At 49.0% G+C, this 27,881-nt stretch overlaps 1 protein-coding gene across 2 annotated transcripts in view; it reads right to left on the bottom strand.

Annotated features, from left to right (window-relative positions):
• LOC8051298 (adenylate cyclase type 1) overlaps positions 1-27,881 on the bottom strand; it is a 368,813-nt gene that overhangs the window by 160,884 nt on the left and 180,048 nt on the right. For both annotated transcript variants that reach the window (XM_042293121.1, XM_042293122.1), the window contains exon 2: positions 21,287-21,970. In XM_042293121.1, the coding sequence (XP_042149055.1) occupies positions 21,287-21,877 (591 nt within the window). In that variant the 5' untranslated portion in view covers positions 21,878-21,970. The remainder of the gene's footprint in view (positions 1-21,286; positions 21,971-27,881) is intronic.

The following is a 27,881-nucleotide window of genomic DNA, read 5'->3' on the forward strand; positions in this document are numbered from 1 at the left end:
AGCAGCTTTTGGGGCTGCTATGAGTCAATTTGGAGCATGCAAAAGTCAATTTCGAGAAGCCAAAAGAACTTTTGGAGCACAGCACGCACTTCATTTTTATTCGTACCACTGCGAATATTATATGTTAAGATTCACGTGTTGGCCTGTCCAATAAAGAAAAAGGACATGGGCAAGGAGAACGTGTTCATTAATTTGTTTGTTTCCTGAGTCATTTTTCTTCTACTAAGTTTCTCATCTTTTACAACAGTCTCGGATAATTTTCAACATTATCAAGTTCTAAAGGTAAAACTAAAATTCTTATAAAAAAAAACCTTCCTAATTCTGACATGAGCATGAATAATATTTGTATGTAAGACTTCATGTCAACAAAGACAGGCATGTGAACGACAAGTATGCCTTCTTAATACAATCCAGCCAAACCTGGTAAGGTTATTCCAAAGCTTCCTTCCACTGCTTCATCTAATTTAGTTTTAAGATAATCTATCGACTGCACCTAAAACAGATAAAACCTATATAATTGTGATAACTAAACGAGAGAGTTGAAATAAAAAAGTCTATAAAGCAGTTCATATATATTTTCTTGCAAGTACGCTTGCAATAAGCCTATAGAGCAGTTCATATAAATTTCCTTGCAAATACCCTTACTAAATCTCAAACTTGAAAAATATATCGCCAGAATATCCCAGTCTATCACAAAATAATAGCCGCAGTGTTATTAAGAAATTTTTTTGCTGCAAGGCATATTTGTTATATTAACACTAACCAAGTTCCTTCTCTCTCTCTCTCTTAACATACCCGACGCCTGCGTGTTTAACCGGTTTAACGTCCCGCTTTGGGGTAGTGCTTTCCTCTTAGAACGCGGGTGCGCTGCGACGAACCAAGACGAGAAAAATCGCGATGCTTATTTGGCGGTCAACGCTTCATTGCGTTACACAAGAGCGCGGTGAGAATCGTACTTAACAAAGCTAACTAACCCGCCAGAGCAGACCACCAACATGACAAATATTGCGAAAATTCAAAGCACTGTCAGCGTTTGACAGAGAGATAAAATCGAATAGCATGCTAATTGAAGCGATAATCGAGAGTTTTGATAATTCGCACAGGCTTACCATACCGATCCGGACGTGTAGCGGGGCCTCAGTTATTATGCTCTAAATGATAATTAAGTGAAATGAAGTTTTGGCGCTACGTTGGCGCAAAAATTGCTCACTAGTTTGGCCAAATGTAGCAGGATGTAGCAGGGTAAACTCTGGCGCAGTTTGGCGCAAATGATGCAGCAAGCACATCACTAATATAGTGTGCTCGTTAGAAAAAAAAGAAAGCGTTGTGATTGCCGCTGAGCATTTCTCTAAAAGGTAGACTGAAAGGGCTTATCCCAGAACTTTCGCGACATTCAGAAAATATGAATGCTTTTAGCTTGCGTCGTAATCATATATGCATATGTGAGCATATTTTTCCGTGTATATGTCGACGAGATGCACGGGCCATTATTTTATGCACATCATTAAATAGTTATTACTAAGAGTTCGAGTAAAATTTAACTAAGTTGTAGCCCTCCCTAGTATGTCAGTTAACTCGCCAGACGTCCAATTCAAATAAAACATCTGACAGATGTAAAAAAAAATAAGCTATATAATTTTTTTTTAATAACACAATTCTTTTTCTTTTTTTTCTTTTTTTTGCCCGAAAATAAAGGTGTATTGTGCGAAACACTTAAAAGCTATATTTAAGATTTAGGGGGTCGAACCGGTGTAAACCGTTATTTGAAATAGTTCGAACAGGTTCTGGACCGGAACTGAAGCGAAAGCCGCCACCCCGAACCCGAACCAAATCGATGAAACGTTCGGTTCGCTACTCTCCCCGTGAGGAATCGGAACTGTATACGCAGTGCGCATACAGTTCGGCGGCTGCCATTGAGCTTGGCTGTTGTAAGCTGGGCGACTAAAGGCCTGTCCAAACAGGACCCTTCAGAGATCGTATGGCAACACGACTCCGGCAAAAATCGTGCTGCTCGTCAAACTTGACGTCACACGCCCCCCGAGAGCTAGTGCTGTCCATCTGTTCCGCCGGGCCCTCCTATCCTTGGTCGTGTTCCAAGGTAAGGGTTCTGTACCTTTGCGTTCGAAAACCTACCCGCGCCCAGGGTCACTCTATCTGTGATATCGCGTGACACGACCCGCGGCGGAGCAGCTCGGATCTATTTGGGTAAGACTTCGGACACAGCACTTCCCTTTCCCGTTTTCGGGACCTGAAGGGCAGCGGAAGCCTTGAGCGATTGATTGACAGCCAACAGAGCTTGTGAGTGGCTGTCTGGACCACGTAATGAGCATGCTCCAAGGACCCCCATGTTGGACACAAGCGAGATATGACAACCCCCCCCCCCCCCCCCCCCCTTCGCCCCGCCAAAAGGACGGAAGTGGAGCGCCGCGCGATTTATGTCGCAGTCGTATCGCCTCGCGAACTTTCGAAGTATACTGTTTGGACGGGCCTTAACCTCACTGGTCGATGCAAAAAAGGGCAAAAACAAACAAACAAAAAACCAGCCAACACCGCATAAAAGAAAAAAAAACGTTATTATTAGTGGATTTATGCTGCGCAACCTATTGCTTGCCTCACAGGCACGCTGCAATTGAGCGTCCCCGGTTGTGTACTATTTTTCTCTGCGGGCTAACTACGCGGTAGCCAAAATTAGAGCTGGAGACTGCACGTGTATCGATGAAGGAGGGGTTTCTAAACCCATCAGCGATGCGGCGATAACGAGCGACGGGGCTTCTGGTCCTGACGTCCTCCATCGCGCACAGCACGAACGCTGTCTCTCGCCGGTCGACGCTTCAAGTGCAAGTGTAGAGGAGTTGAAGCCGCGAGGCATCTCAAAATGTCCTCTCATTAGGCCCCGTGTGAGGGGCGTTCTTGGGCAACCTGGTTCAGCGGTGAAACACGGAGCACCTGCAAAGCCCCGGTCGCACCGCTAACACATCATACAAAAATGTTGTCCGCAGACACAGTCTGAGGCATCCCTCGTAGGAAGCTCCCGTCCTCGCCGGTGCTACAAAAACTCTCTGTAGGCATGTGCTTAAACAGGGACGTTGCTCGAAACGCGCGCCAAATCGTTCCTGCGACAAGCACGCATCGCACTGGAAAGAGAAATGGTTCACGTTTTATTAGTACTTACCGAAGGGACTATTTGGAAAAACTAATAACCTTCGGTACATATAGCTTATTCGTTACTTTCGAGTAATTATTTTTTTTAACTTGCCAATTTATTGTTACGGTTTGAATAAGAAACTTGACAGGGATAATCAAAAACCACTCCATGAACTTCGTTAAGAAATATAGAAAGAACGTCACTAACGCTCCGAAAGCAACGCTCAATGTGGACGCGTTTCCGGGTTTCGGTTTCCTATCGGAGCGCATCTTTGCGCCTGCGTTCCTGCCTGCCCCCCGCTCCGCCCCCCTCCTCTTCGGGTGGTCGATTCGTGCAGTTACCGCCTCGCCTCTCCTCGCTGCAGACACGACGGAACTTGTGTTATCCTGCCTGCAGCCATGGTGCGAGCAGTGTAACTGCGGCTTAAAAGGTTGCAAATGGTCATCCTTCCCAGTCGTTAATCATTTGATATATTGATAATTCGGGGAACTCCCCGAGGGGAGCAGATTCGGGTAAGAACATCACTTAGCCTCCACCTGAAACGGAGCGCAACTGCGACCTCTAAACGACAAATAACCGCTGAAAAAAAAAAAAAAAAAAAAATTTGGTCCGGGATTTGAATACGGAACCTAACCAAGACTCTCGGAGCGCTCTACTAACTCTAACCACTGAGGAGTTGGAACTCAGTAGAGACTTATGTAATGCCTCCCTCATGTAATGCCCCCCTCATGTAATGCCCCTTTCATGTAATGCCCACCTGGTGTAATGCCTCCCTCAAGAGGAAACTTCTTGGGGACTTGTTCCAAAAATCATTAGGTGACATCATTAACGTCTGATCCGATCTGGTTAGGATCAAGACTGGTGGCAACTGTCGACCATCGGTTAGCTCTACTGATTGCCAGCGTCCGGTTAGCTAAGTTGGCAGACGCTTCCACTACCCTTGTGGAGACCCCGGGATCGAATCCCGGATCGGGCGGATTGTTTCAGAGCGGCCACCTTATAGGGTGCGAGCTGCGCTCACACAAAGATTGGGACACGCAAATTTTAAAACAAGATTTCCACAGAAAAAAAAAAAAAAAAGAATCACGCAATATTTACGCCGTTAGACGCAATTTAAATGGAGGCCACAGCCCGCTCTAAGCCCCGCCCACAGATATGTGGCCCCGCCCATTACTACTGGACTGGCTTTGCTGCTCGACCGAACAGGCCAACAAGCGTCGTGTCTCCCTTTCGCGTCACCCGGCGTTTCTAGTCTGGAAGTCTACCACCGTCGTGCGAGCAGACGAGCGGCAGCCTCCGGCATCGTCTGCTATTTCATCACCTTTTAGCGTCGTCTGCAATGCCGTGGGGCACGGACACGAAAGCTGCGCGTCGGCGTCCGTTTTCGCCTCCGTCCGTCTGCTATTCATCCGCCGTCGAAAAACTTCTGCAACGCTCAGAAGACGCGACCATGAAAGCGGCGTTCTAGCGTTCCATCATGGACAAGCCACGGTCCAATACAAGCGTCCGTCAGCCTCTATCCATGTGCGTAATAAACGACCGAGAGCACTAAAAAATATCAACAAAATAAATATGCAGTCTTTCTAGCTTCACTGTTCTTTCTTTTTTTTCAGATGGCATCGGCGAGCCAGGTGGGTGAGCGTCATGACGCGCAATTAAAACGCGTCGTAAAAATATACGCTTTGGTAGGCCAGGCACACTGCAAAACTTCAAAGCTAGCCTTCCGAGGGCGCAATGACGGAAACATATAGCTAGACATACTTGAAGCGAGCCGAACGCCCGATCGCCTCCAACCAAATGGCTCGTAAATTTTTACCTGCTTAGGTATTTTCTCAGTATTAGAACCATGGTCGCAATCACTATACGGTTGTACAATTCACAGAGCGGCGGTGCCGCTTATACTAGAACCAACATCTTTGTTCAGCATCAACACGCGCAAAGAAAGAAATCGAACCAGATCGATCAAAATAGTGGATCCGGGACGCTAGGCTTAGGCAAGCCCCGCTATACGAGAACGAGCGTCCGCAGAGCGCTTCAGGAAGGCGCGTACATGCGGCATATGTTTGTTGAAAACTACGTCGCAAACGCGTCTGTGAACTCAGAACCACGTCATAAAAATTGATGTGCTCAAGGAGCTTGGCTCGTTCGGTACCCCGAAGACGCCGGCAGCCATGTTTGTTAACATTTTAAACCAAAGTGCGTAGAAGCAATCTCGGAATACATCTGAAAGCAATTATGACTGTATCTCAACGATTTGCCTTTCAAACATAAACATTTAGTCGATTAAAATACTATTAGGTCACAGAGATACATATTTACAGCCAACCTTTCACACTTCAACCATCTTTATGGCCAATGAGAGATGTAAGCACCTTGTAAGCACGGGGCGGGGCTTAGCGGGCTGCGACCTCCACCTTCTGCATCGAAGTTGCCTCTAACAACCGAAATATTGCGCGAAAAACAATCCCGTTGATTTCGTGGAAACATTATTGGCCGGTATCTCATTGCCGGGGGAGCGATAATATAATGGATCAATTAATCCTGTGCTTTACGATGAGATCAGTGAGAGCGGTGTAAAGAGCTCGTTCGGCGAACCAACCCAAGCCCGGCAACCTTCGGGGTTCGCGCTGTGTCGCGCATTGTACCTCCTCCATTGCGCAAGCGCTCGTCTGTTGGCGGCATTGAGTCCAGCCATGCGCTCGCTCGTAGTCGCAATAACCGCGACATTTAAAAAAGAAATACAAAGTCGGTGAATTTTGATTTGTTAACAATGGCGTGGGCACAAAGGACACCCATCAAACTGGCACCGCAACAAAATCTCACGAATCTCGTTTTACTGCCGCCACGTCTTTTTCTTTTTTTGCTCACACTGTTTTGCGCATGGTGTGGCGCAATCGTCCGATGTGTCCAAACACGTGATTCTTCGAAATGGGTCTAGAAATAATAATAATAATAATAATAATTTATTTTGCAAAGTATGGTGGCCCAAAGAACCATCAGAAAAGAGATCCACCAAATATCACCAAAAGAAATCGCATTAAACACCGTTTCAGTTTAAATCTAGATGCAGCCGATGCTACAAGCGCGAGCATGCAGCCTTTCTGTAGCCTCCAAGGTGCACTGTCCAAGCGCGCGAGCTTGGCAATGACGCTGAAGGCCCGGAGCTCGCGCTCGAAGCACCGCCTGCGTCTGGATTGAAGCTGAAGCGAAGTATAGTATCGTTCCAATTTTTCCGGTTTCTATTTTTATTTTATCAGCCGGCGCCTTTCTGAATTTATTTTCATTAAATATAATCGAAGTTTCGACGCCTGCAAAAAATACTCGGTCGAATAAAAGAAGTAAAACAAAACAAATATGGCCCATGCAGTCGAGAAGCCACATTTTGTTACTATCATACGGCATCGTAAAAAAACAACGTCGTATATTAGAAGTAGAACCAAAGATTTCAGTCCACCTCCTTTAAAACAGGCACATTTACCACCACGTTCCCGAATTTTCTGCCCTCGACTCCCTTATTACCGTATTTACTCGAGTAATAGCTGCACTAATTATGAACAAGGCCCTTGCGTTTACTTTCCCACAGAACACATATACATCCAATCATTGAGCGTTTCGCATACATAACATAGCGAATAACCGGATCGAGAACACCCTTCTCCATACAGCTTCAATCTTCAAAGATGGTATCTTCGCTCTAAGACGTTATCTCTGTCCTGTAAACAGCTGCAATCATGCTGTCGATCGCGATTATTGGCAAATTGCGTGTTTCGCAGAAAAGCGAACCCTCGGGTTTTCTTCATAATACGTGGGGCGATTACTCGAGTAAATACGGTACCCATTAAAAACTGAAAACTTGCTGTCGACACTCTCGGAGACTCAAAAATGGAAGAGCCAGTATGTTCAGTACAGCGACTAACAGACGCTGCAATAGTTGGAGAAGGTGCGTGTGCGTGCTTGTCCGTTATTTTACCTATTCCATGTCTCGGGTTCTGCAATGCAGAGTTACTTCAATAGACCTCTTTTTCGGAACCTTATCGAGCGACAATTGACTGTCGCCATTTCTTGGCGATGGAAAGAAAGAATTGGCTTAGAAAGGCGGGAGGAATCATGTCTGTCTTTTTAGACTTAGGCTAGGTGGCGCAAGCTACCGCCCGCTACAAACGGCTGTAGCTTCCGCCACCTAGCCATTACCATAATTCATTCATTGGGCGCCACAAAGAGTGTGAATGGATCCGAGTTTCGTCCGAACGCTGTCTCAGCAGTCGTTTTCAATACACGAGCTGAATCCGAGTTGGAGCCCAACGCCGACTCAGCCCTCCTGTTCCGATCAGAGTCGTTCCTTGTAGCGGGTTACTTCCAACACTGCTCAGAGTACGAGCCCGAGTAATGGCGGAGTCGAATAATTGGCGTAGCCACTACTAAACAGCGCCTACTTTCGAAAAAACGACTATCGGACAAGCGACACTTCTTCAGAGCGATTACATCGATTGTCTCTTCATACAGCATACAGCTGTTACCTGGCAAACTCATTCTTCAAAATACCAAAAACGTCACCACAGCAAAAAAAAAAAAAAAAAAAGTTTTTGTTTGTTTAACTGTATGAACTTTTGCGGGAGCTTGAGTTTCGGGGTCGGAGTCAGGGTGGGCGATTTCAAGGGGAGAACCGCGGCAGTTGTCTGAACTCCCCATAGAAGGGTGTCTTGATCGCGTCTCTGACTGGTATGTTTACGGTTTACCGGGTCCAAAAAAGTGGTTCCTCGATGCCGCGCGACATCGACACTCGCGTTCCCTCGTGCATCTTCTCCGGCATTTCGACGCTCAACCGCCAGGATCGCGACATCCGACAGCACGGCACTCCGGTATCTGTGACGTCATTTGTTGCCCCTCCCAACAGTGCATGTGTTGCCTCTAAATTCGAGATAGCTCCAGGAGAAGGCAAATGAGAACGTTACGTCAAAACCAACGTTCAAATTTTCCCGCGCTCATCAGTGAGGTGACGCAATAGACCGTTTGCCGAATAACCCAAGCATTTAAGAGAATGCCGCGAGCGAAGGTACAGGCGCTGCGCGGGCTGGCGTCTGCAGCGTCAACTATTTGAAAGCAAAAATATAAAACAAATGGAACTTCGCACACGCGTTCCATAAACGCATTATTTTGGTTATTAAGGCGAAAGCCTTATATGTCTCATTGTTCAGTTCGTGAGCGAAAACACATCGGCGACACGAGAGGTGCCAAAACCCACGGTTCACCACTGGACCACGAGATGGCGCTACTTGTGCCAGAATCGGCGGAGGTGCGCGGCGCAAACCCAGCGGGAGAAAAGCACACTCTCACTCGGGCAGCGGTGAAGAGCGGGCGTGCGACATGCCGGCCGGGAGATTAACGGCGCCAAAAGTGCGTCGTCAAAGAGTGCGCTGTCTTCGGAGGTTCGCTATCACCGGGATCGGCGTTTAGGCTTTCGCCTTCAAGTCGTCTTAGGGATGACGTAAGAGACCCCGTGAATGTTTCACTTCGAATCTTTTGTATAAGGAAGGCGAGCGCGTGCAGTGCGTGTACCTACGTTCCCAGCATTCTCTTGGATACACCAACTCATGTTTATTAACAAACCGGAACGCCCCAAGCAGACGCCACCGACGCCGTGCATGCGCGATGGGGGTGTTGTAGTAGTAGTAAAGAGATGTTACTAAATGCCGGCTAACTTCATTACACGGTGGTTCGAATCAGCCAGCCGCTGTTCCAGAGAGACAGACACGAAGCGAACCTTTTCAACTCTCAAGAAGAACTGTTTATTTCAGAACAACGTAACGGGAAGAACGACGCGAGAGAAGGGGAAAGAGGGTACACGGTGTCGAGTGACCAGAAGCCGCCCCTCCGAGGCGCAGCTGGCGCTGTTTACACAGGGGTCCGTGGTCGCCCGTTCGCGGGTGGCTCGGTGGAATGTCCCCTCTGGGTCACAAATTTCCGGAGCACTCGAGGGGAGACCGTTGTTCCGAGAAACACAAGCACAAGACGGAACGAATGCGCATGCAGACTCTGAAAGCAACACACACACGAAATACAACAGGGGGTGTGGGCAAGAAGCTCGCCATCGCCCATAAACACATCAATGGAATAACATGTTGTCGGCGTCGGTGTGAGTCCCCCTGCTCTTTTTCGCGTTGGAATTGTTGATTCTTCGTTTTCCTGGGCAATGTCTGACTACTTGAGCGGCCTCAGCGAAATTTACGAGGCTCGTTACACCGCAAAACGCGGCGTGAATAATGTAACATGCGGCGATTCATTCGGCGTGGACGCCACAGAATGGACGCTAAAGCCTGATTCACATGGTGAGGTTCTGCTCGCTATTTTCAGTCATGACACCGCTCGGGCCGCAAAAGCCTGAACCGTAGCTGAGATGTCGACGTCGATACTGAAAATCGCAAGCAGAGGGTGAATCAGGTATAACAAGTTCGTGATAACCATGGGTAACAATTATCAACATACTGTTTACACCGAGCCTAATTAGCCGAAGCAACCTTCAAGCTTAAACGTCTTTTGAGGTCTGCACTTGTTATCGCAATTACCGGGTCAACGTTTGGTCTACGGGCCGCTGTCGTTTGAGAGAGCAGACGACAGCTGGAACGATGAGGCGGCCGTTTGAACGTGATGACGCACTGAACGTAGTCCGCAGGTGGTCCGTGCAGGTTGACAGTTTTCCCGCGTTCATGTTGGAACAAAACAAATAAATCTGATGACCCCAAGTATCCGTGAATTCAATCCAAACTTCCAAGGCGCTTCCCGCCCAAGCAATCGTGGGCCGACGGCCCCTGCTTACGTTCTCGGACGAACCGAACAGGCAGAAAACGCATGAAAACTGACCTTCAAACGTTTCCCGACTTTTTTGGTACAGCCCCAGTCGCGGCGTTTTGACGAGAAGGCAGGTTTTTGTCCATTTTCTTCCAAAGTAACACACGAATGCACGTGCCCCATGGCGGCTTCCGCCCACAGCCCCAGACCGGAAGTGCGCCCGACGCGCCACCACTGGACCGGACGTAACAGAGATGAGTTCCTGTCAACGTAACTATAGAACACTCAGTTGGAACACTCGCCGTCGAAACCTGGGCCGCTGGCGTCCACCGAGACCGAGCTAAATACAACAGCGCCACTCTTCATCATTTGTCTGTACTGTGGTCACCTTGAGCTTTAAGAATGCATGTTTTTGCGTAAAAACAAACGGAAAAGACTCTTTTTGTATGAAATTTTTTTGGAGTTTAGTACAGAATGATGGGCGCGTGATGTTTTTATAATCTTTAGTTTACAAGGTTTTGCGGAACAGTTAATATTGTTTTCATACAACCATGCCTCAGCGGTGCTTTCAGGTAGCGCGTCCCGACCTATAGGTGCATCTTAACTTCGGTAGTACGACGCGGCGCGTCCGCTGGGGAGACGGGGGTGGAACCCTGTAACCTCTTCCGCTGTGTCTGTTTCGGCCCAAAGTGGCCGATTAAAGCCAAAATAGAAGTAACGTGCAGTTCCTCGAGTGGCCGCTGCGGGAGAAATGGCGGCGTTGTGTTCGCCATTAGCTCGGTGCTCGAGGACAGATCGGGGACACTTTTTGAGGGCAGTCTTTATGGCAGTTTCCCAACTGAGTGTCTTAGTAACGTTGGTTCGTGTGCAGAACTTTTCCGTGTACTCTCGTCCCCAGCCACCTAATAAACGTATCCGGTATGGGCGACGAAAAAATATCAAAACGTTTCAACCTGCAAATAGTTAAAAATGAGAGGGGAGGCAAAACGAGAATGGGTGACGCTTACGCTTCTATCTTAAATCTGTTTTATGGGCGTGGCGACGGCATAACAATGTTTCCGCCCATACTGGAAGTGACGACAATTCAAGATGGCGGCGCAGAAGACACGGTCAGCGCCTCCCCTCCCCCTTTACCCCAACACGTCATCGGTAGGGGATCCACGCAGCGGCGCCTTGCGCGTCAGTATCGCCACCACTGCGCCTCGCGGGCATCTCAGAACGAGCGCGACGTTAGCAGCAGGCGGCGACGCCAAGACGGGCGCGTCTGGCGCTCTGCGGCGTCTCTCGCCCATCTTGAGCCTCTTTGCCGCTTGGGACAAGTCGGGGATCCATCCACTAACGATGACGTCATGCCTTGTCTTCTGGATGGCATTAGGTGACGTCACAAGTTGCATACTCTTGCAATCAAGCAGAGAGCTAAAAAAACAGACAAACAACTACAGTATTTTGAGCGGTTTTTCATTTCCGTTTTGCTGGCGCGAGTTTCCCTCGCCATCCCTTCACACGATCGAACTTCTTGTAACCCGTCGAGAACGAACTGTACTGTCCCCAGATTACAAGATATGACGTCACGTTTTCAAGTGTTGCCAAGTAGAGCCCCTCAGCAACTCAGACAATAATAAACATCGAAAAGCGCAACCTGGCCGGCGACCTCCGCGGATTATCAGTTAACCGTCGATAACACTGGTTTGCCTTATCAGGTGGCAGTGTGGGACCTGTGAACGGATCCGCGAGGGTGCGGTTTGGGGTGGTTGCTTTGTTTTGAAGTGTTGCCTGTACTATTGTTTTGTACGAAAGGAGGTCTCTTCCGTGGTTAAAGGCACAAAGACACGCGCTAATTCCGGGAGACGTGTATCTGTGTAGGAAATAGTGTATAAACGGTTGTGTCAATAAAGTTTGGTAGCTCCGTTTGGAGACATCTTGCGTTTTTCCTCTTCGTCCGTCGCCTCCGGTTTTTTTTATTTTTTCAAATATGTGTACAACAACCAGCTCGCCTGTTTACTTAATTCATTTTTGACTCTCGTTATAGCTCGGCAGCCAATGATATTGCAGCATCAGCCAATACGGACACCGAATAAGCAATCGGGAAGCAAGAGGCGGGAACGTACCTAGGCCACGCCCACTCAACTCTCTGACGTCATCGCGGTGGCGCTGCTGTCGGTACGGCGCATGCGCAAAACGCTCGACTTCTTCCGAACCTGGCTTTTGCGCACGCGCAGAGCTCGCACACGTTATCGCGAAACGGTCGCACGCGCCAATAGGCTATTGTCGTGCCAACGCGCGAGGTGTATCCAGGTAACGCACCACGTTCGAAAGTAAACGACCGGGCACCACGTATCGGCGTCATCTTCGAGAGCTCGATAAGCCTGTCCCTGCGTTGTTCTACATGTGGAGAGTCCGCATTCTAATTCGGTACGGCCCGTGTTATTACATGCGTTTTCGCGACCATGTAAATGAGTTTTCGGTTACGCCCACTTCGAGAGTCTCGGTAGATTAAAACCAGATAGCGTCGACACAAAACTCGCCCATCGAAGGCTTTTTTTTTTTTTTGTTTGTTTGTTTTGTTTGTTTCGTCTAGGGCATATTTACGCATCATCAGACACGGCCGTATTATATCGCGAAGCGCAACGCTAGACTTCCGCGACAGGAGTAAAAAATAAGAATGAAAGAATTAGATCGAAGCAACAACGCTGCGAGACCGAAAGGCTCGGGAGGTGAACACTCACCAACATCAAATTCATTATTCATCTCTTCCGCCGCGCAATCAACAACAGATCGAAAGCAGGGGGTGGGTGGACGGCGAGCACAGTCTTTACATCCAGCATATATATACGAAGCATACAAGTATAACAATAGCAAAATATTATTAGTGCATCACGATAAAAAAAGAAAAAGCGGCATGTATGTGAGGTGAACGTTGTTTTCAATGTAAAAATTAAAAAAAAGAAAAAAAAAACTAGTTTAAAAAATTGAAAACATTATCGGCGAGAACAAGGAAGACGTACGAAGAATTTGCCTTTGCGCAGTCTTTTTCGTAGATTCTACCACCCCGCAGGCACTTTTCCCAAAATATAATTTTCGTAAAATTAAAAAGAGAAAATATTTCTGAGAGGGTCGATTCTCTATCTCTCGCTGTCTTTTCCGCCTGTCTGCACGTTCAATCAGTTTGAGCAAGAAGTAGAGCAGACATCAGACGAGACTCCGAGGAAATTTGAAGCGGCACTAAACGCAAGCAGTCGCGCTGAACAGAGCAGTAGAGGTCACGCGTCGTGGATCATTTTGCATTTGGCTTTCTATTCCTCGGATCTGGCGAAATCCCAGCCAACGATAGAAGATCACGCAAACGTACACGCACTTGCACACACACACACACACGCACAAGAAAAATCTTTTTAACGTGATTTTGAATAATACTGAAATAATAGAAACAAAAAGATAGTTCGTACGAATCGCGTTCCAGTCTCTCCCAAGTTTGCGAAACAGATCGTTAGCGATTGTTCGCCAAGGAGCGTGCTGCGAAGCGTCAAAAAAATGTAAAAAAAAAAAAAAAAAAAAGACTGGGGGCGTTAAGTATAATGCATGGAAACTGTAAGTTGTGCTCTCGCTGTACGAAACAAACCTCGAACCGAAAGGCGGTGGATGCCAGAACAACGATGCAACCTTCAACTAAATGCGGAACACTAAATACGTAAATACAACCAGATTTGGCCGATGTTTTAGAATAAACGCTAAGAAGTGTGCACGAAAACAAGAGAAGAAATTGCTTTCCGTCGAGTGAACGAGCCCAAGCACGGGGGTTCGCCGTCTTTAATCAAAACGTTTAGCCGATTTCAAATTGTCGGCGTTTCTGATTTTGCCTTTCCGATCAATTTCTTTTCGCAACTCCGAGCTCGTTTAATATACGTTTCGAAAATGGTTCGTTCGTTCAGAAGCGTTAATTATTTTTTTTTAACGCCCGCATTCGAGGAATAGTTCGCGCGCGCTTGCGAACGCGCAAATGTGCGTTCCTTTTATTTATGCGCTCCGAGAAAGATTGTTCGGGAATTTCTGAGGCGGGAAACAAAGAAAAAACCTTTCGGAAAAGTGTTGAGAACGTCGACGGTGGTCTGCTTCGTTCGTACCCGGGTGCTTTGCTCCATCCGGGCAACGCCAAACTCAAACATGGCGCTGGTAATGGGCATCTTTTCTGCAGGAAGTATGCATGCCTGTCACAACTAGGATTTCGTGTTGCCTAAAAATTTTTTTTTTTTTTTTTTTTTTTTTTTTGGGGGGGGGGGGTATTTTATACAGGACCGGTATTGCTCAATGTATACTTCCGGCGTCAAAAACAAAAACAAAAAAAAAAAAAACATATTTTGTGGTTTATGTTGAAGGAAACAGGACAGGGCCGTGGAATTACCCCTTTACTCATTTTCACCTCAAAAACCGTAATTAAAAGAAAAAAAAATTTGAGCTCCTAGGGGAGCATTGATAAATTTCCCCGTTCTGTATGTAGATAATTAAGATATATGCAGGTGCATTTTAGATAAGATTTATGCCATCTTATCAAGACGTACACGTTTCAAACGTCAGAAGCATGCCTTCTTAACCTCCGACACCCAAATCTTGTAAGAAATACATCGCCCGGTGTACGAACAAAGCGCAAAACTTCCTTTTTCTTCTTGAGTTGAGAACGAGCATAGAGACCACGCGCGCGACCAGAATCCTTCGAAAACACCCCGCACCGGTAACAGAGGGAAATAAAAAAGATTTGTGTTTCCGAAAAAAAAAAAAAGCAGCAGCTTTAGGGATTGCTTTAGTGTGGGTCGTGTGACAGAATATAAAACGATTAAGTTAGATGAAGATTTCTTCTCGAGAGGCATAGGTTTTTACTAACCCAAGGACCGCTCAAATTGGGGCTTTTTCGGCTGTCGCCGATTTTCATGAAACCGGCTCGGAGGTCAATTTTCGGTGTTTATCGCTATATAACGAAACTGCAACCATAACACCGCCCTCACAAAAAAAAAAAAAAAAAAAAAAAAAAAGTTAACGTTAAGTTAGGAAAATGGCACGTTCCTAATGACTGGCGAAGTGACGTCATTTCTAAATGTGATTACGGAGTCGCAGTTCTTGCGTTGAAGCAGACTACATCCGCAACGGCGTCTATTGGATAATACCCCCTCCCGCGTTTCACATTACGGCCGCTAGGCCGCACCAGCTATCGCTCCGCACATGAATTGGAGGTAGGCTGCTCCCCGCGTCTCTCCATCACGCCTTTACCGTTGGGTGGCGTTGCCTCCATCCGGAGTTGTTCAATGTTTGATCCCAAGCGATTTTATTCTCTCTTCTTGTCTAGGATGGGTCAGGCATACAAAATAAAAGCAGCCAGGGCTTCATGGTCCGAGAATAACACGAAGAAAACCACGATCAATTTAACCCGAGACTGGGCAGAGGAATGAGGCACTCGTCGATTCTGAATTAGCAGCGTCAGTTTATTCGCGCTGCAGTCAATGCCTTCGGGATGTCTAAAGGACGCTTTCCAAAGGAGCGCAAGGAAACTCAATGGATACAAAGGACAAGTGCTTTATAAAAGTCAGCTCAGATATCCGAAGGACGACATCTTTCCCACGAGCAAGAAAAAGAGCTCGTCGAGCAGATTGTTTTTGGACGGAGAAGTCCCTGTTTGGGCTCACGTACAAAGATGCGCAAAGGATGGTTTGCACCTAGTGTGAAACTATTCAAACCCAGGACGAAGATTATTCAGAGTGACGAAGATGCATGCGGCCTGAAAACTCCTCGTTCACCGAATAAGCCGCTAAAGCGAAAGCGTTCTGCAAACTGCGCGACGAGCGCGAAACGACACTGGCAGAGCCTGGTCTGTACTAAATAGGCAGCAAAACCACCCGCTTTTATTCGCTAACTTTTAAGAGGACCCCTTAAAATGAGACGCGTACTATACACCCCGTTCTCACCCGCCACGCACACACAGACACGCACAAAAGATAAAACTAAAAATAAAACGAAAAATATTTATAACCGAACAAGAGCAAGCAACACATTGAAAGGACGTGTTCCTCTTTTCAAAATATCGTCTGCTTCGGAGGATCCCTCCCAAGTTCCAATGCTGCCACTATCGCCGCAGCGGCATAGAACGGCGCTCTCTCGCTGTATAAAGGAGCACGCATTCGTCAAAAGAGCCCACTTCTACGACACCCGAGTTTTCTTCTATTTTTTCACGATTTCCATTTTCCACCCGGCCTCCCTTTCATAACTTCTTTTCCAAAATCTGGGCGTACAAGCGAACGCATATAGGAACCGTGCGCATCTAATTCAAGCCCCGACCAGGGCGCCCCTAGCGGCAAACGGGTCCATCGCATCGGGGAGCTTCTGCCAGTCGCTGCGTTGGTTGTGCGTTGTAGTGAGTTAGCGTTGTAATTTCTGAGATGGCTATTCCGCACCAAGAAAGCCGCAACAATTGCTGCGTGGTCGGCTGCAACAGTACGTCAAAGATCGCACACGGCACGAAGTACTACATCGTCCCTTCGAAGCCGTACGGCCGTACGAGGCGGAGTACTGCGCGACCTGCAGGTGCGACTTGTGCGTCCAAACAGGTTAGTGGCGTTTCTTACCTTTCTGTTCGCGCTTTGTTTAAGCTGCTGACGAATAATACAATTAACTTTTTTCTATTCTAGCGACGATGGAACAGCATCGACACCGACGGCAAACTCTAAAGTATGCGGCAAATACTTCACCGGAATCGAGAAGCGGAGTGCGGTCGCCCCCCTAAGCCTACACTTGGATGTTTCCATCAGCCTACAGGAAGATAGTAGTGGGAATCGCGGAACGGCGCGAAAGAAATCGCCCAGTTATTGTCAAGCTGATTCAGAAATAAACGTACATAATTACCACGGTCCACTCAACGCCAACTACATTTTTTTGCGGGCACGCTTAATTTTGTTAGCGGAGTACGGTGCTCCGTGACATCCACTTGTCCGTCGAAACGGACCTCCTTCACGTCGTACACGCGGCCAGATTCACGAAGGAGTTTTCCCTTCTTCATATTGGTACCACGGAAGAAGCTTTCTAGATTCGTAACCGCCTTAAACCCCGTCGTAATCACCCCGGGAACACTATCCGCTGTGCTAGCTGTGCTGCTCATCGCCATTGCTTCCCCCGATGATTCTGCACCGGCTACCGAAGAAGTTTTCCGGATTCGTAATCGCCCTCTGTCCTCTGTGGTGTTCGTTGCTATTACTTCCCGATGATTCTGCGCCGACGGCACCGGCTACCGAAGGAACTTTCCGAACTCGTAACTGCCTTAAATTCCTTCGTAATCACGACGGGGACACTGTCTGCCGTGCTGTTCGTCGCCATTGCTCCCCGATGCTCCTGCGGCGGCTACCGGTAGGTCGCGGCGAACAATAGGCGACCGCCGCGACACGGCCGGCATGCTCGCTTCCTATAGCCGCTCCTCCGTACGAGCAAACAGCCAGATTTGGACACTGGATTGGCTTGGACAGCTGCGAGCTATCCAAGCCAATCCAATATCTCGCGAGTGTCACGTGACCTGCGAAAGGGGCGCGCGGCGACGCCCCGGGCACGAAGCGACGTGGTGCTTTCCCAGCCCTCGATTGGCTGGGGGATGGGTCGCGCATCTCTGCGCCACATTCCAAAAGTGCAAGAGTGGCCGCGGAACGTCGATCACTTTTTTTTTTCTCGTCCTCTTTTATTTATTTAAATATGATTCTGCGGGTGTTAGGCAATCTCGGACAAAAGGAATCGCGAATGTTCGATCAGTGGCTGCTACTCGCTTCTGGCCAGTCCCGTTTATTTACGAGAAGGCGGAACACTTGTACTCCGTTTACCGCTACGCTGACAGTACGGTGCCAGTTGGGAGCTCGATGGACCAGTCAGACACGTCCGTCTTTCGCCGCGTGACCACGCTTTCACTCATACGCGAGCGGGGGCGGGTGAGTGAGAGGGAGGCGGCTGATTGGTCCGGCACGCGCGTAGCTCCCACCGCACTGTCAGCTCGGGGGCGAACGGAGACTATACGGACAGCCAGTTGCGCCTGCCATCACTCACGACGGGCGTGACATTTGGCACCCGCTCACGCGAGATCAAAGGACCATCGACGCTCACCGTCGATCGAGAGAAAAGCGCTCGGTGTCCACGTCGAAAGTAAATGATATGATACGTTGACACGGGCGCCCTTTGTGCTCGACTCGCCGTCCGTGTTTTCGAGAGCCGCGACCTTCAAGGTCGCTCTCACAACGACGTCGGTATTCCGAGCCTTTAATCGACCGAAAGTGCTTTCCACATCCTTCCCCGTATTTTTCACCAGGAGGTGATACACGTCGATTGGAAGAAGCCGAACGAAAATTGATTCGAATAATTCCCGATATATATATTTTTTTTGCATTTGCGCTTGACCGACTGCGTTAGGGCCGACTATGACTGCTTACAACGAGATGGTTGCTATGGCAACCGAGGTCCGTGCAACGCTAATGCCCGTGTCCCACTAGAGCGACATACAGAAACAAAAGTCAACGACGAGCCTCAAACCAGAGCCTTTCGTGATTTGAGAGGCTTTGTAGAATAAAAGAGGCTATGCTCAAACACGAGCATCATGCACGCGAGGGTACCTTTGCCAGGCTTGCAATCGCTCGTGCTTCATTCTCGAGCACCGAACGACTAGACGCCTGCCAAAGGTACCATCGCGAGCGTGCTGCATGGGTTTGATTGAGGCTTGTCGCTGTCTTTTGTCTCTGTCTGTCGCTCTAGTGGGACACGGGCATTAGTAGTTAATCATGATGGGCATTACACGAGTCCGCGGTGAGGGAAAAGCGAAGGAAGTCGAGGAAGAAGAACCGGGAGAAAAAAAACGTCACAAATGGAAACGTTTCTTCTCACGTCTTTTTTTTTTTTAATTGGATTTTTAAACGGAAATGTTTGGGTTCTGACATTTACGTTTGAGTTTGATCGGCTGCGTTACTGCCCCTTGCATTCCAATGCGACGCGCTGAGCGGACCTCGGTTGCCATAACAACCATCTCATCACGCTCTTAGGTAATCGTCACTAGGGCTGCGCCTTTTTTTTTTTTTGTATCTATTTGGCATTCTATTTTAGGATAGCAGGGACAAAAGGTGTATTAAAACACCTGACCCAGGTCTTGTGCGCCATACAGGTTTCAGAGCGGCGCAGCTCTTACAAGGAACACGCAGTATATATTCAAATGTAGCGTAAAAAAAAAATAATAACAAGAAAGATGTGCATTTCTAACACAATGCAATGAGTGTCAGCATTTCTACACAATAATTTATATATGCTCGAAAATATAATTTCTTATTCTTTCTTATATGCATCTGCAGATCTTGATTTTGTTGCGATACCGGGATTTTGTGTATGTATGTTTAAAAGTTGCGTTAATTTCTGCTTCAATGTTTGTTCACCATAATTGGTGGGTATTTGGCCTCTATCACATTCCACACGTCTTAAGCTCTTTCGGTGTCTCTTAAGGGAAATCGAGTAACAAAGGACTCCGTATAGTTTCTGAGAGAATTGAAGATTACTTTTGCCAGGTTAAAAATTATTAACTGTTGTACGTACGGTGAATAAATTATATTTCTTAAAAGAAATGCATGTTTGATCGTTACGGCACAAGCATGCAATGGGCCGAATTTCTTTTTTCTAAAGCACTAAAAGTTTTTCAATGTTGCTTTATGATGTCGTTCATCAAACCAACGAACAGTAATGTAGGTGAGAGTGCATAAGTGCACTGTATAGTTGACGTTTAAAGCCATGTTGGTAGTAAAAGTCTTAGTTCATGTAATATGCCGATTGAACGTGAGAGGGTTAAACATACAGCTTAGATACATGAGTTGCACAGTGCGAACTCTGGTAAAACCATACACCCAAGAACTTCAATAAATCAGATAAAAATTTTTGTCGATGTAATAATTAAGTGTTGTTTTTTGCCCTGAAAATGATATATTTAGTTTTAGAAATATTCAATTCGAGCTGGTTTGTCACTAGCCACGTGGATAGGAATCGCGTGGTTCAAAATGTCTAAGATCATTGTGGGAGAAAAAAAAAATTGGAGTCGTCCGCAAATATTATTACGTCCGCAAAATGTACAATGATATGTACAATATTATTAATATAAACAAGAAACAATAATGGTCCTAGAACGTATCCTTGTGGGTCACCATATGCGATCTGTTGAATATCAAACTTACCGCCGTCATAGATGGTAAATTGTGAACGAGAGCTCAACTAACTCCATATTAATTCTAGCGCTTTGCCCCTTACACCATAGGTATACTCGGCTTTGTTAACAGTATTTTGTGATTAATTGAGTCGAAAGCTTTTCGAAAGTCGAGAAACATTTGCATCGTACATTGCATATTTTCGATATTGGTTATAATTTTATCTTTAATGTTCAGAAGTGCCATTACCGTCGACTTATTCCTTTGAAATCCGAACTGCTGTTCTAAAACTATTTCATGTCTTGTAAAAAAAAAAAAAAAAGAGAGCGCTATTGATTATTGCTTCTAATATCTAAGAAAATGCTAGTAATACAGATATTTTTGAAACTTTTAACCCGATTAATCGCAACCCTTTAATTGATTAATTCATCGATTAATCGGTCTTGCTCATTTTCATGCATAACAAATACATAAAAAATGCTTTTTATTCTTATTATTTTTTTTTTGGCTTTTCATGAATTTGTGACAAACGGTGCTATATGCCTTTTTGATCTCGAATCAAGCTCGATGTGTAGTTGAGAACAGTTCAAAGACACTCGCACTCATATATTAAGTTTTCATCTGCATGAGGTCAGAGGTTCGTTGATATTCTCCGCAAGAGCGACCTCTATTGATTGTTAAACGGACACTTGAACGCCGTTGAAGTGGCCAGGACACGTGTAACCTTCGGCAATTGTCTGGAGTTGAAGATCTCACTCCTACAATTTGCTTCGGGTCAATATTTCACCTAAAGTTGGCCTCCATACAGGTGTACTCGTACACGCCAGCGTGGTGAAAGCGTTGAAGATTTACCTTTTTAATTAGTCAAAATTTTACCAATTTACCAAGTAAAAAATTTTAAAGCATTAATCAATTAATCGGTAGGTTAATCGATCAACTGCCCAGCCTAACGCACTCGGTCTTACTGAAACGCAAATGTCTGCACCAGTGCCGTACAGCATAGGTGGTTCTATGAATTTCCATGTTGATCCAACTGTGACGCAGTACCGGGCAATGGACGGAAACTACCAACGTGATAAAAAAAAAGAAAAAGAGACACTCTTTTTGAAAGGTTCGTTTCTGCAGTGTACCATTAAACCGTCCAGGCAGAGCAGAAAGCCTCACTCACCTGCGCAGTCCTGTGTTCGATGAGCTCCGTGGTGAAGAGGCAGGCGCACACTGTGTGGAGCACGCACAGCGACGTCCCGAGCACAAACACGGTCCTGGTACGCACGGGCAGCATCGTGTACGCGAGGAACAGCACAAACACCAGCTCCCAGACGCCGTCGGCCGTAGAGGGCCTCCTCAGCGTCCAGAAGTGGGCCGACGACCCCGGGTCCCCCACTTCCATGGGCATCGAGAGCACGCAGAAGGACGCCCCCAGAGCCAAGGTCGCGTGGCACAGGCCCAGGAGGTAGGCGTCTTCGAGGCGCCTGGTGGCCACGAAGCAGAAGCCCGCCAGGAAGAGGAGTCCGTGGGCCAGGTGGAGGACGCCGGAGAGGGACGGCGACCCGGACCTGTAGGCCAGGTCCACGGACGCCAGGGTCACGTTGAGCAGAACCAGAAGTCCCAGGACACTGGCGATGGAGGACTGTTGCAGCTTGAAGATGTAGCGCTGGTACAGCTGCTCCAGGTCGCGGTTCTCGAAACGGCGGCCTCGCAGCAGTCTGGAGAAGGCGGCCTTGCGGTGCGACTGCATCGCCTTCACAGAGTGGTCCATCCGGAGGCTGCTTCTTTGGTTGGCCCGCACAGGGGTGAGGGAAAGGCCGCCTGGACTAGGCGAGAGGCCTCAGCTGGACTCGTGGGACGCCATCTGCGAGGGGGAGAAGGACGGCTTGTGAGACGCCAGTGCGCGCTGACGCGCGATTTATATTTCACATACTTTCAGTCCTTGTAAGGGCTTTTATAGGAGTGGGGGAAGTGAATCATTTCAAACATAAAATAAACATACACACAAATATACGATACAATAAATATAAGGACAACAAAAATAACCAATGCAAATACTCGCCGGTCATAAATATTTAAATTCAAAGAAGCTCACTTAATGAATGAAGAAAAAATGCTCTGGCTCGTAGCAAAAGACAACGCTTTTCGAAAACACGCACGCTCCAATTACGTATATTGAACGGAGGAAAATAATTCTTAAAACATTTATTGTTGATATTTTACTCTCGAAAACGCCGCCCGCGTTTGTTTTCTTTCTTCCTTTTAATTATTGATTGGTGAGATGTTACGTAAGATAACTGGTTAATAAAGGAAGATCAGAAAGCACATTGTAAAGAAGTTTCCAAACACCTAGTTATTCGGAAGATTTAATCGAAAACGAAGCTCCGAAGATGCGCTGAAACAATAACAGAAAGAAGGAAATATGGGAGTTTGACGTCGCGAAAGAACTGATCAGCTATGAGCGAAGCTCCAGATATTCCTCGGGGTAAGGAACCACTACGGGGTTCGAACCCTGGTCCTCGCGCTCCAGAGGTCGAGACGGAATCCCTACTCCACGAAGGCGTTCGAGCTGGGAAGGTGGTGGAGGCACCGTTTCACGTCAAGTTCGAACGCAGCCAACGCCCTAAGATCCGATTGAGCCAACCAAGCAGCACCGAATAGTGCACCGTCATGCCGCTCGTCGTTTTTGTGCGTTTGCCATCAGCGGCTAAAGCAATCCCGCACAGGGAATGCGTTGTGATTCTGCGCTCTTCTTCGGTACGTGGTGGGTTGGTGATTATCAGTCAAATTTTACCAACACGGTCTTCAGTTCATTTGGGTTGGTGACAACGCACAAAGACGGATGTGCACCATGTGCCGATGCACTTTTGGCGCTCTCTGTGATCGGACCTCATCTGAAACGGGGTTCGAGTTCGGCCAGGTTCCGCTTCTTCGGTCTTTTACGCCGAAAGTTCCGACTCGAACTCGACTATTAGGCGCATACGCAGAAATTGAGATCGAGTTCACGTTACCTGGGGTACGAACGAACAACCTAAATCGTTAAATATACTATAGATATATTGCCACGCTCGTCAGCGAGCGACCGCGCGCGTGGCCGAGTGGTTACCGTGCTTGAATGTCGTGCAGAAAGTCTGGGTTCGATTCCAGTCAGTGGAATGCTCTGTTATTTGTTCTTTCATTGCGTTCTCGTGAGTTCGAGAACATTCTCGTCAGATCGAGTTCTGAATGTTCCAGTCGCCGAACAATCTAGGCCGATTGTTCCAGAACCCAACGCGCGTACATAAGGGACTCCGCGTGCTGATCTGCAGTCAGTTTTCGCCCAGCGTTGGACTGTGCTGCTACGCCGACTTCGACGCCCGCGACGCTCCGTTATTACCTTTAGTACCCTTTTATTTTTGGCACAAGTTCGCCACATTAAACGTTTATTTCTTTCTGTTTATTTATTGTTTATTGGTCACCACCCGTGACATTTTGGTGGAGGTGCTCGGTACCGCATGCCCGTGCAGCGTTCCCCTCCCAGGACCCGCAGTGCAAGCCCGACTCCAAGCTCGCTGAGAAGACCACTCAGCGCGGAACCTGAAACTCGGACCAGCCGCCGCACCAAGAGAGAGGATCCGGAGTACGGTTTGCTCCTGGACAAACCCAAGACGACGATGGACAACCAGTCGCAGGCCCCCGCCGCTCCTGCCGTCGTCTACCTACCCGTCGCTCCTCGGACACCGGCTCCCTTCCACGGCGAAAGCCACGAAGACATCGACGACTGGGTCCAACAGTACGAACGAGTGGCCCGTCATAACGGGTGGACACCGGAACAGTGTCTGCAAAACGCTTACTTCGCCTTGGAAGCCACCGCCCGGAATTGGTTCGAGAACCACGAAGCTTCGATCACTTCCTGGGAGCAACTCAAGGCTGAGTTGCGAAGAACGTTCACGAACCAACAACGAAGAGAACGCGCGGAAGAGCTTCTTCAAGCGAGGATTCAAGCCCCTACCGAGAGCGTCGTTAGCATCGTGGAAGATGTCCTGCGACTGAGCAACCGCGCCGATCCCGAAGCATCCGAAGCAAAGAAGCTCAGAGTCTTGATGCGTGGCGTCAAGGAAAACATTTTTGGTGGTCTTGTGCGGAGCCCGCCTACCACCGTCGAAGGCTTCATGACGGAGGCCACCAACATCGAACGTGCCCTTCATGCACGAGCCACCCACTATCACCGAGTTCCCGGCGTCGGTTCCTTTCCGCCTTCCGGCTGCAACACCACGGACATCCGCGAGATGATCCGAGACGTCGTCCGGGAAGAGATCAAGAAACTTCTACCTGCCGCCGCAAGCCCAGCTTCGCCCTCAATCGCCAAGATTGTCAGGGAAGAAGTCCAGCAAGCGCTGCAGCCTGAGGTTCTCGTCAGCACCGCTCCGGAACCACCGACGTTGAGTTACGCCGCAGTGGCCCGACGGCCACCGCCTCCTCGTCGCACCTATGTCACGCCGCCTCGACGTCAGTCTCCTGCGCCGCAGCACGACCGACGCCACGACGACCAGGTCCAGTACGCCTGCCCGGAGCCTCGCGCACCCCGCAAAACCGACGTGTGGCGAACGCCCGACCGGCGCCCTCTGTGCTTCCATTGCGGGGAAGCGGACCACAACTACCGCCGATGCCCATACCGACGACTCGGGCTACGCGGGTTCCACCCGAACGACCCGCGCCCCCGTCATGGTGAACGCCCTATCGAGATCGACGAGTACCTGCGACGACCTCAGTCCCCCGAGCCTGCGTCCCGCCGAGAGTTCCGGTCGCCGTCACCGCGACGTCCAGCTTCGCCGATGCACCGACCACGACGTGAAAGCCTGTCCCCCCTCGCTCCTCGCCGGGGAAACTAGGCGCGGCAACCCCTGGAGGTGGAGTTGCCGAAGACGACCGACGCCAAGATCCTCCACGAACGTCGGGGGGCCCCCACTCGAACGCTACCAGAGACCAAAACGACGCCGCTGCAGTGGTGTCCAATAACCTAAACGTCGTCATCGACGGCCACGACGCATCTGCACTCGTGGACACCGGAGCAGACTACTCAGTCTTGAGTGGGAGGCTCTCCCGCCGCCTTCGAAAAGTCACGACGCCGTGGGATGGACCTCAAATACGAACCGCCGGAGGGCACCTCATCACACCCATCGGGAGATGCACTGCTCGCGTCGAGATCCGCGGTGAAACGTGCCCTGTGAAGTTCATCGTTCTACAAGACTGTTCCAGAGACGTTATTCTCGGCATGGACTTTCTGTGTGAATACGGCGCCGTCATCGACCTTGGTGAGAACAGGTTGACGCTGCGCAAGCCCGTTCCGTCTTCAGAGAAACCTCAAACAGCGTCAGCCGCCGTCCGAGTCGCTGCCGACCACGTGAACCTGCCGCCGCGATCAAGTGTTGTCGTACCCGTAGTGGCGGATGCAGCTACCTGCGGCGAAGTTGTTCTTGAAGGCAACCTTCAATTACTCCTAGAAAGAGGAATAGGCGTCGCAAGAGGAGTGGCTGAACTTCAGGATGGGCGCACCGTGGTCTTCGTTACAAACTTTCGACAAGAAGAGCAACACCTCACGAAAGGTGCGGCTGTAGGCCACGTCGAGGAAATTCGGAACTCGGCCGAAATCGCCGCGATTGCTGAAGAATCATTCCCACCTCAGCAACACATTACGGCGCCAGCACAGCTCGACATTGACCGCAAGCTTCCAGGCCCGAAACGACGGCAGCTGAGTGACCTTCCCGCCGAATACAGTGACTGCTTCGCGACGTCGTCGAGGGTGCGCCAAACCACCATTGCGAAACACCGCATCGTTACCGAGGACGACGCGCGCCCTGTGCATCGATCGCCGTACAGAGTCTCCGTTAAAGAAAGGGAGGTGATCCAAGTGCAAGAGATGCTGAATGACGACATAATCCAACCCTCAAGCAGTCCGTGGGCCTCTCCAGTTGTACTGGTTAAGAAGAAGGACGGAACGCTTAGGTTCTGCGTGGACTACCGGCAGCTGAACGCAGTGACAAAGAAAGACGTCTACCCACTTCCCCGCATCGACGACACATTAGACCGGCTGCGCCACTCCCGATACTTTTCATCCATGGACCTGAAGAGCGGCTACTGGCAGATCGAAGTCGACGAACGGGACCGAGAGAAAACAGCTTTCGTCACGCCAGATGGGCTGTACGAGTTCAAGGTGATGCCCTTCGGACTGTGCAAGGCTCCAGCAACTTTCCAGCGTGTCATGGACACCGTACTGGCAGGACTGAAGTGGCAGAGCTGTCTCGTCTACCTCGATGACGTCGTAGTGTTTTCCAGCGACTTCGACGAGCACTTGCGACGACTCCGAGCACTTCTCCAAGCCATACGGACCGCCGGACTCACCCTGAAGCCGTCAAAGTGTCGGTTTGCCTATGACGAACTGAAGTTTCTAGGTCACGTGGTTAGTAACGAAGGCGTTCGCCCCGACCCAGAGAAGACTCGCGCCGTCGCAGCATTTCCAGTACCGACAGACAAGAAGGCCGTGCGAAGGTTTCTTGGACTATGTGCCTACTATCGGCGCTTCATCCGGGAGTTTGCAAGGATTTCCGCACCACTCACAAACCTCACAAAGGACGCCGAGAAGTTCGAATGGGCCGAGAAGCAGCAGCAGGCATTCGACGAGCTGAAGCGACGACTGCAGACTCCTCCTGTTCTAGGACATTTCGATCAAGATGCGGAAACCGAAATTCACACGGACGCAAGTAACGCTGGACTTGGCGCGGTACTGGTTCAAGTGCAAGACGGCACCGAGCGAGTTATCGCCTACGCAAGTCGGACACTGTCCAAGGCGGAGAAAAATTACTCCACGACTGAGAAAGAATGCCTTGCTGTCGTCTGGGCAATCACGAAGTTTCGTCCGTATTTGTACGGGAGCCCGTTCCGTGTAGTCACGAACCACCACTCGCTCTGCTGGCTTGCGAACCTCAAGGACCCGTCAGGACGCCTCGCTCGATGGAGTCTACGACTACAAGAGTTCAACATGACTGTGGTCTACAAGTCAGGCCGCAAGCACAGCGACGCCGACTGCCTGTCCAGAGCCCCCATCGAAACACCTTCCGGCAGCAGCAACGACGACGACGACGAGTGCTTCCTAGGTGCAGTGAACACCGACGACATGTCACGACGTCAAAGAGACGATCCTGAGTTGCGCGCGCTAATCGAGCACCTCGAAGGACGAGGGGGTACTGTCCCCCATGTCTTCTCGAGAGCCCTGCCGACTTTCGCCCTCCGACAAGGTGTACTTTACAAGGAGAACTTCGGAGACAACAGCACACCATGGCTGCTGGTAATCCCCACCGACCTTAGAGCGGAGATCTCCCAAGCCTGTCACGACGACCCGACGTCCGGACACCTTGGTTACAGCCGTACGCTGGCCCGAATTCGTGAAAGGTATTACTGGCCCAAGCTGCTTAAGACCGTTCACTTCTACACACGGTCCTGCCACGAGTGCCAGCGACGTAAGAAACCGCCGACGAAGCCGGCAGGTCTCCTGCATCCGATCGGTCCCCCGACCGTACCGTTCCAGCAGATCGGAATGGATCTACTTGGTCCTTTTCCACCATCGACGCAAGGAAACAGATGGATTATTGTCGCCACAGATTATCTCACACGGTATGCCGAAACGAAAGCCCTTCCTGTAGGGACTGCTGTGGAAGTCGCCAAGTTCTTTATCGAATCCATCGTCCTCCGGCACGGCGCTCCCGAAGTTTTGATCTCTGACCGTGGATCATCGTTCA

Source organism: Ixodes scapularis, unplaced genomic scaffold (assembly GCF_016920785.2).
Source record: "Ixodes scapularis isolate PalLabHiFi unplaced genomic scaffold, ASM1692078v2 PGA_scaffold44__24_contigs__length_19508400, whole genome shotgun sequence".
NCBI classification, from domain to species: Eukaryota; Metazoa; Arthropoda; class Arachnida; order Ixodida; family Ixodidae; genus Ixodes; species Ixodes scapularis.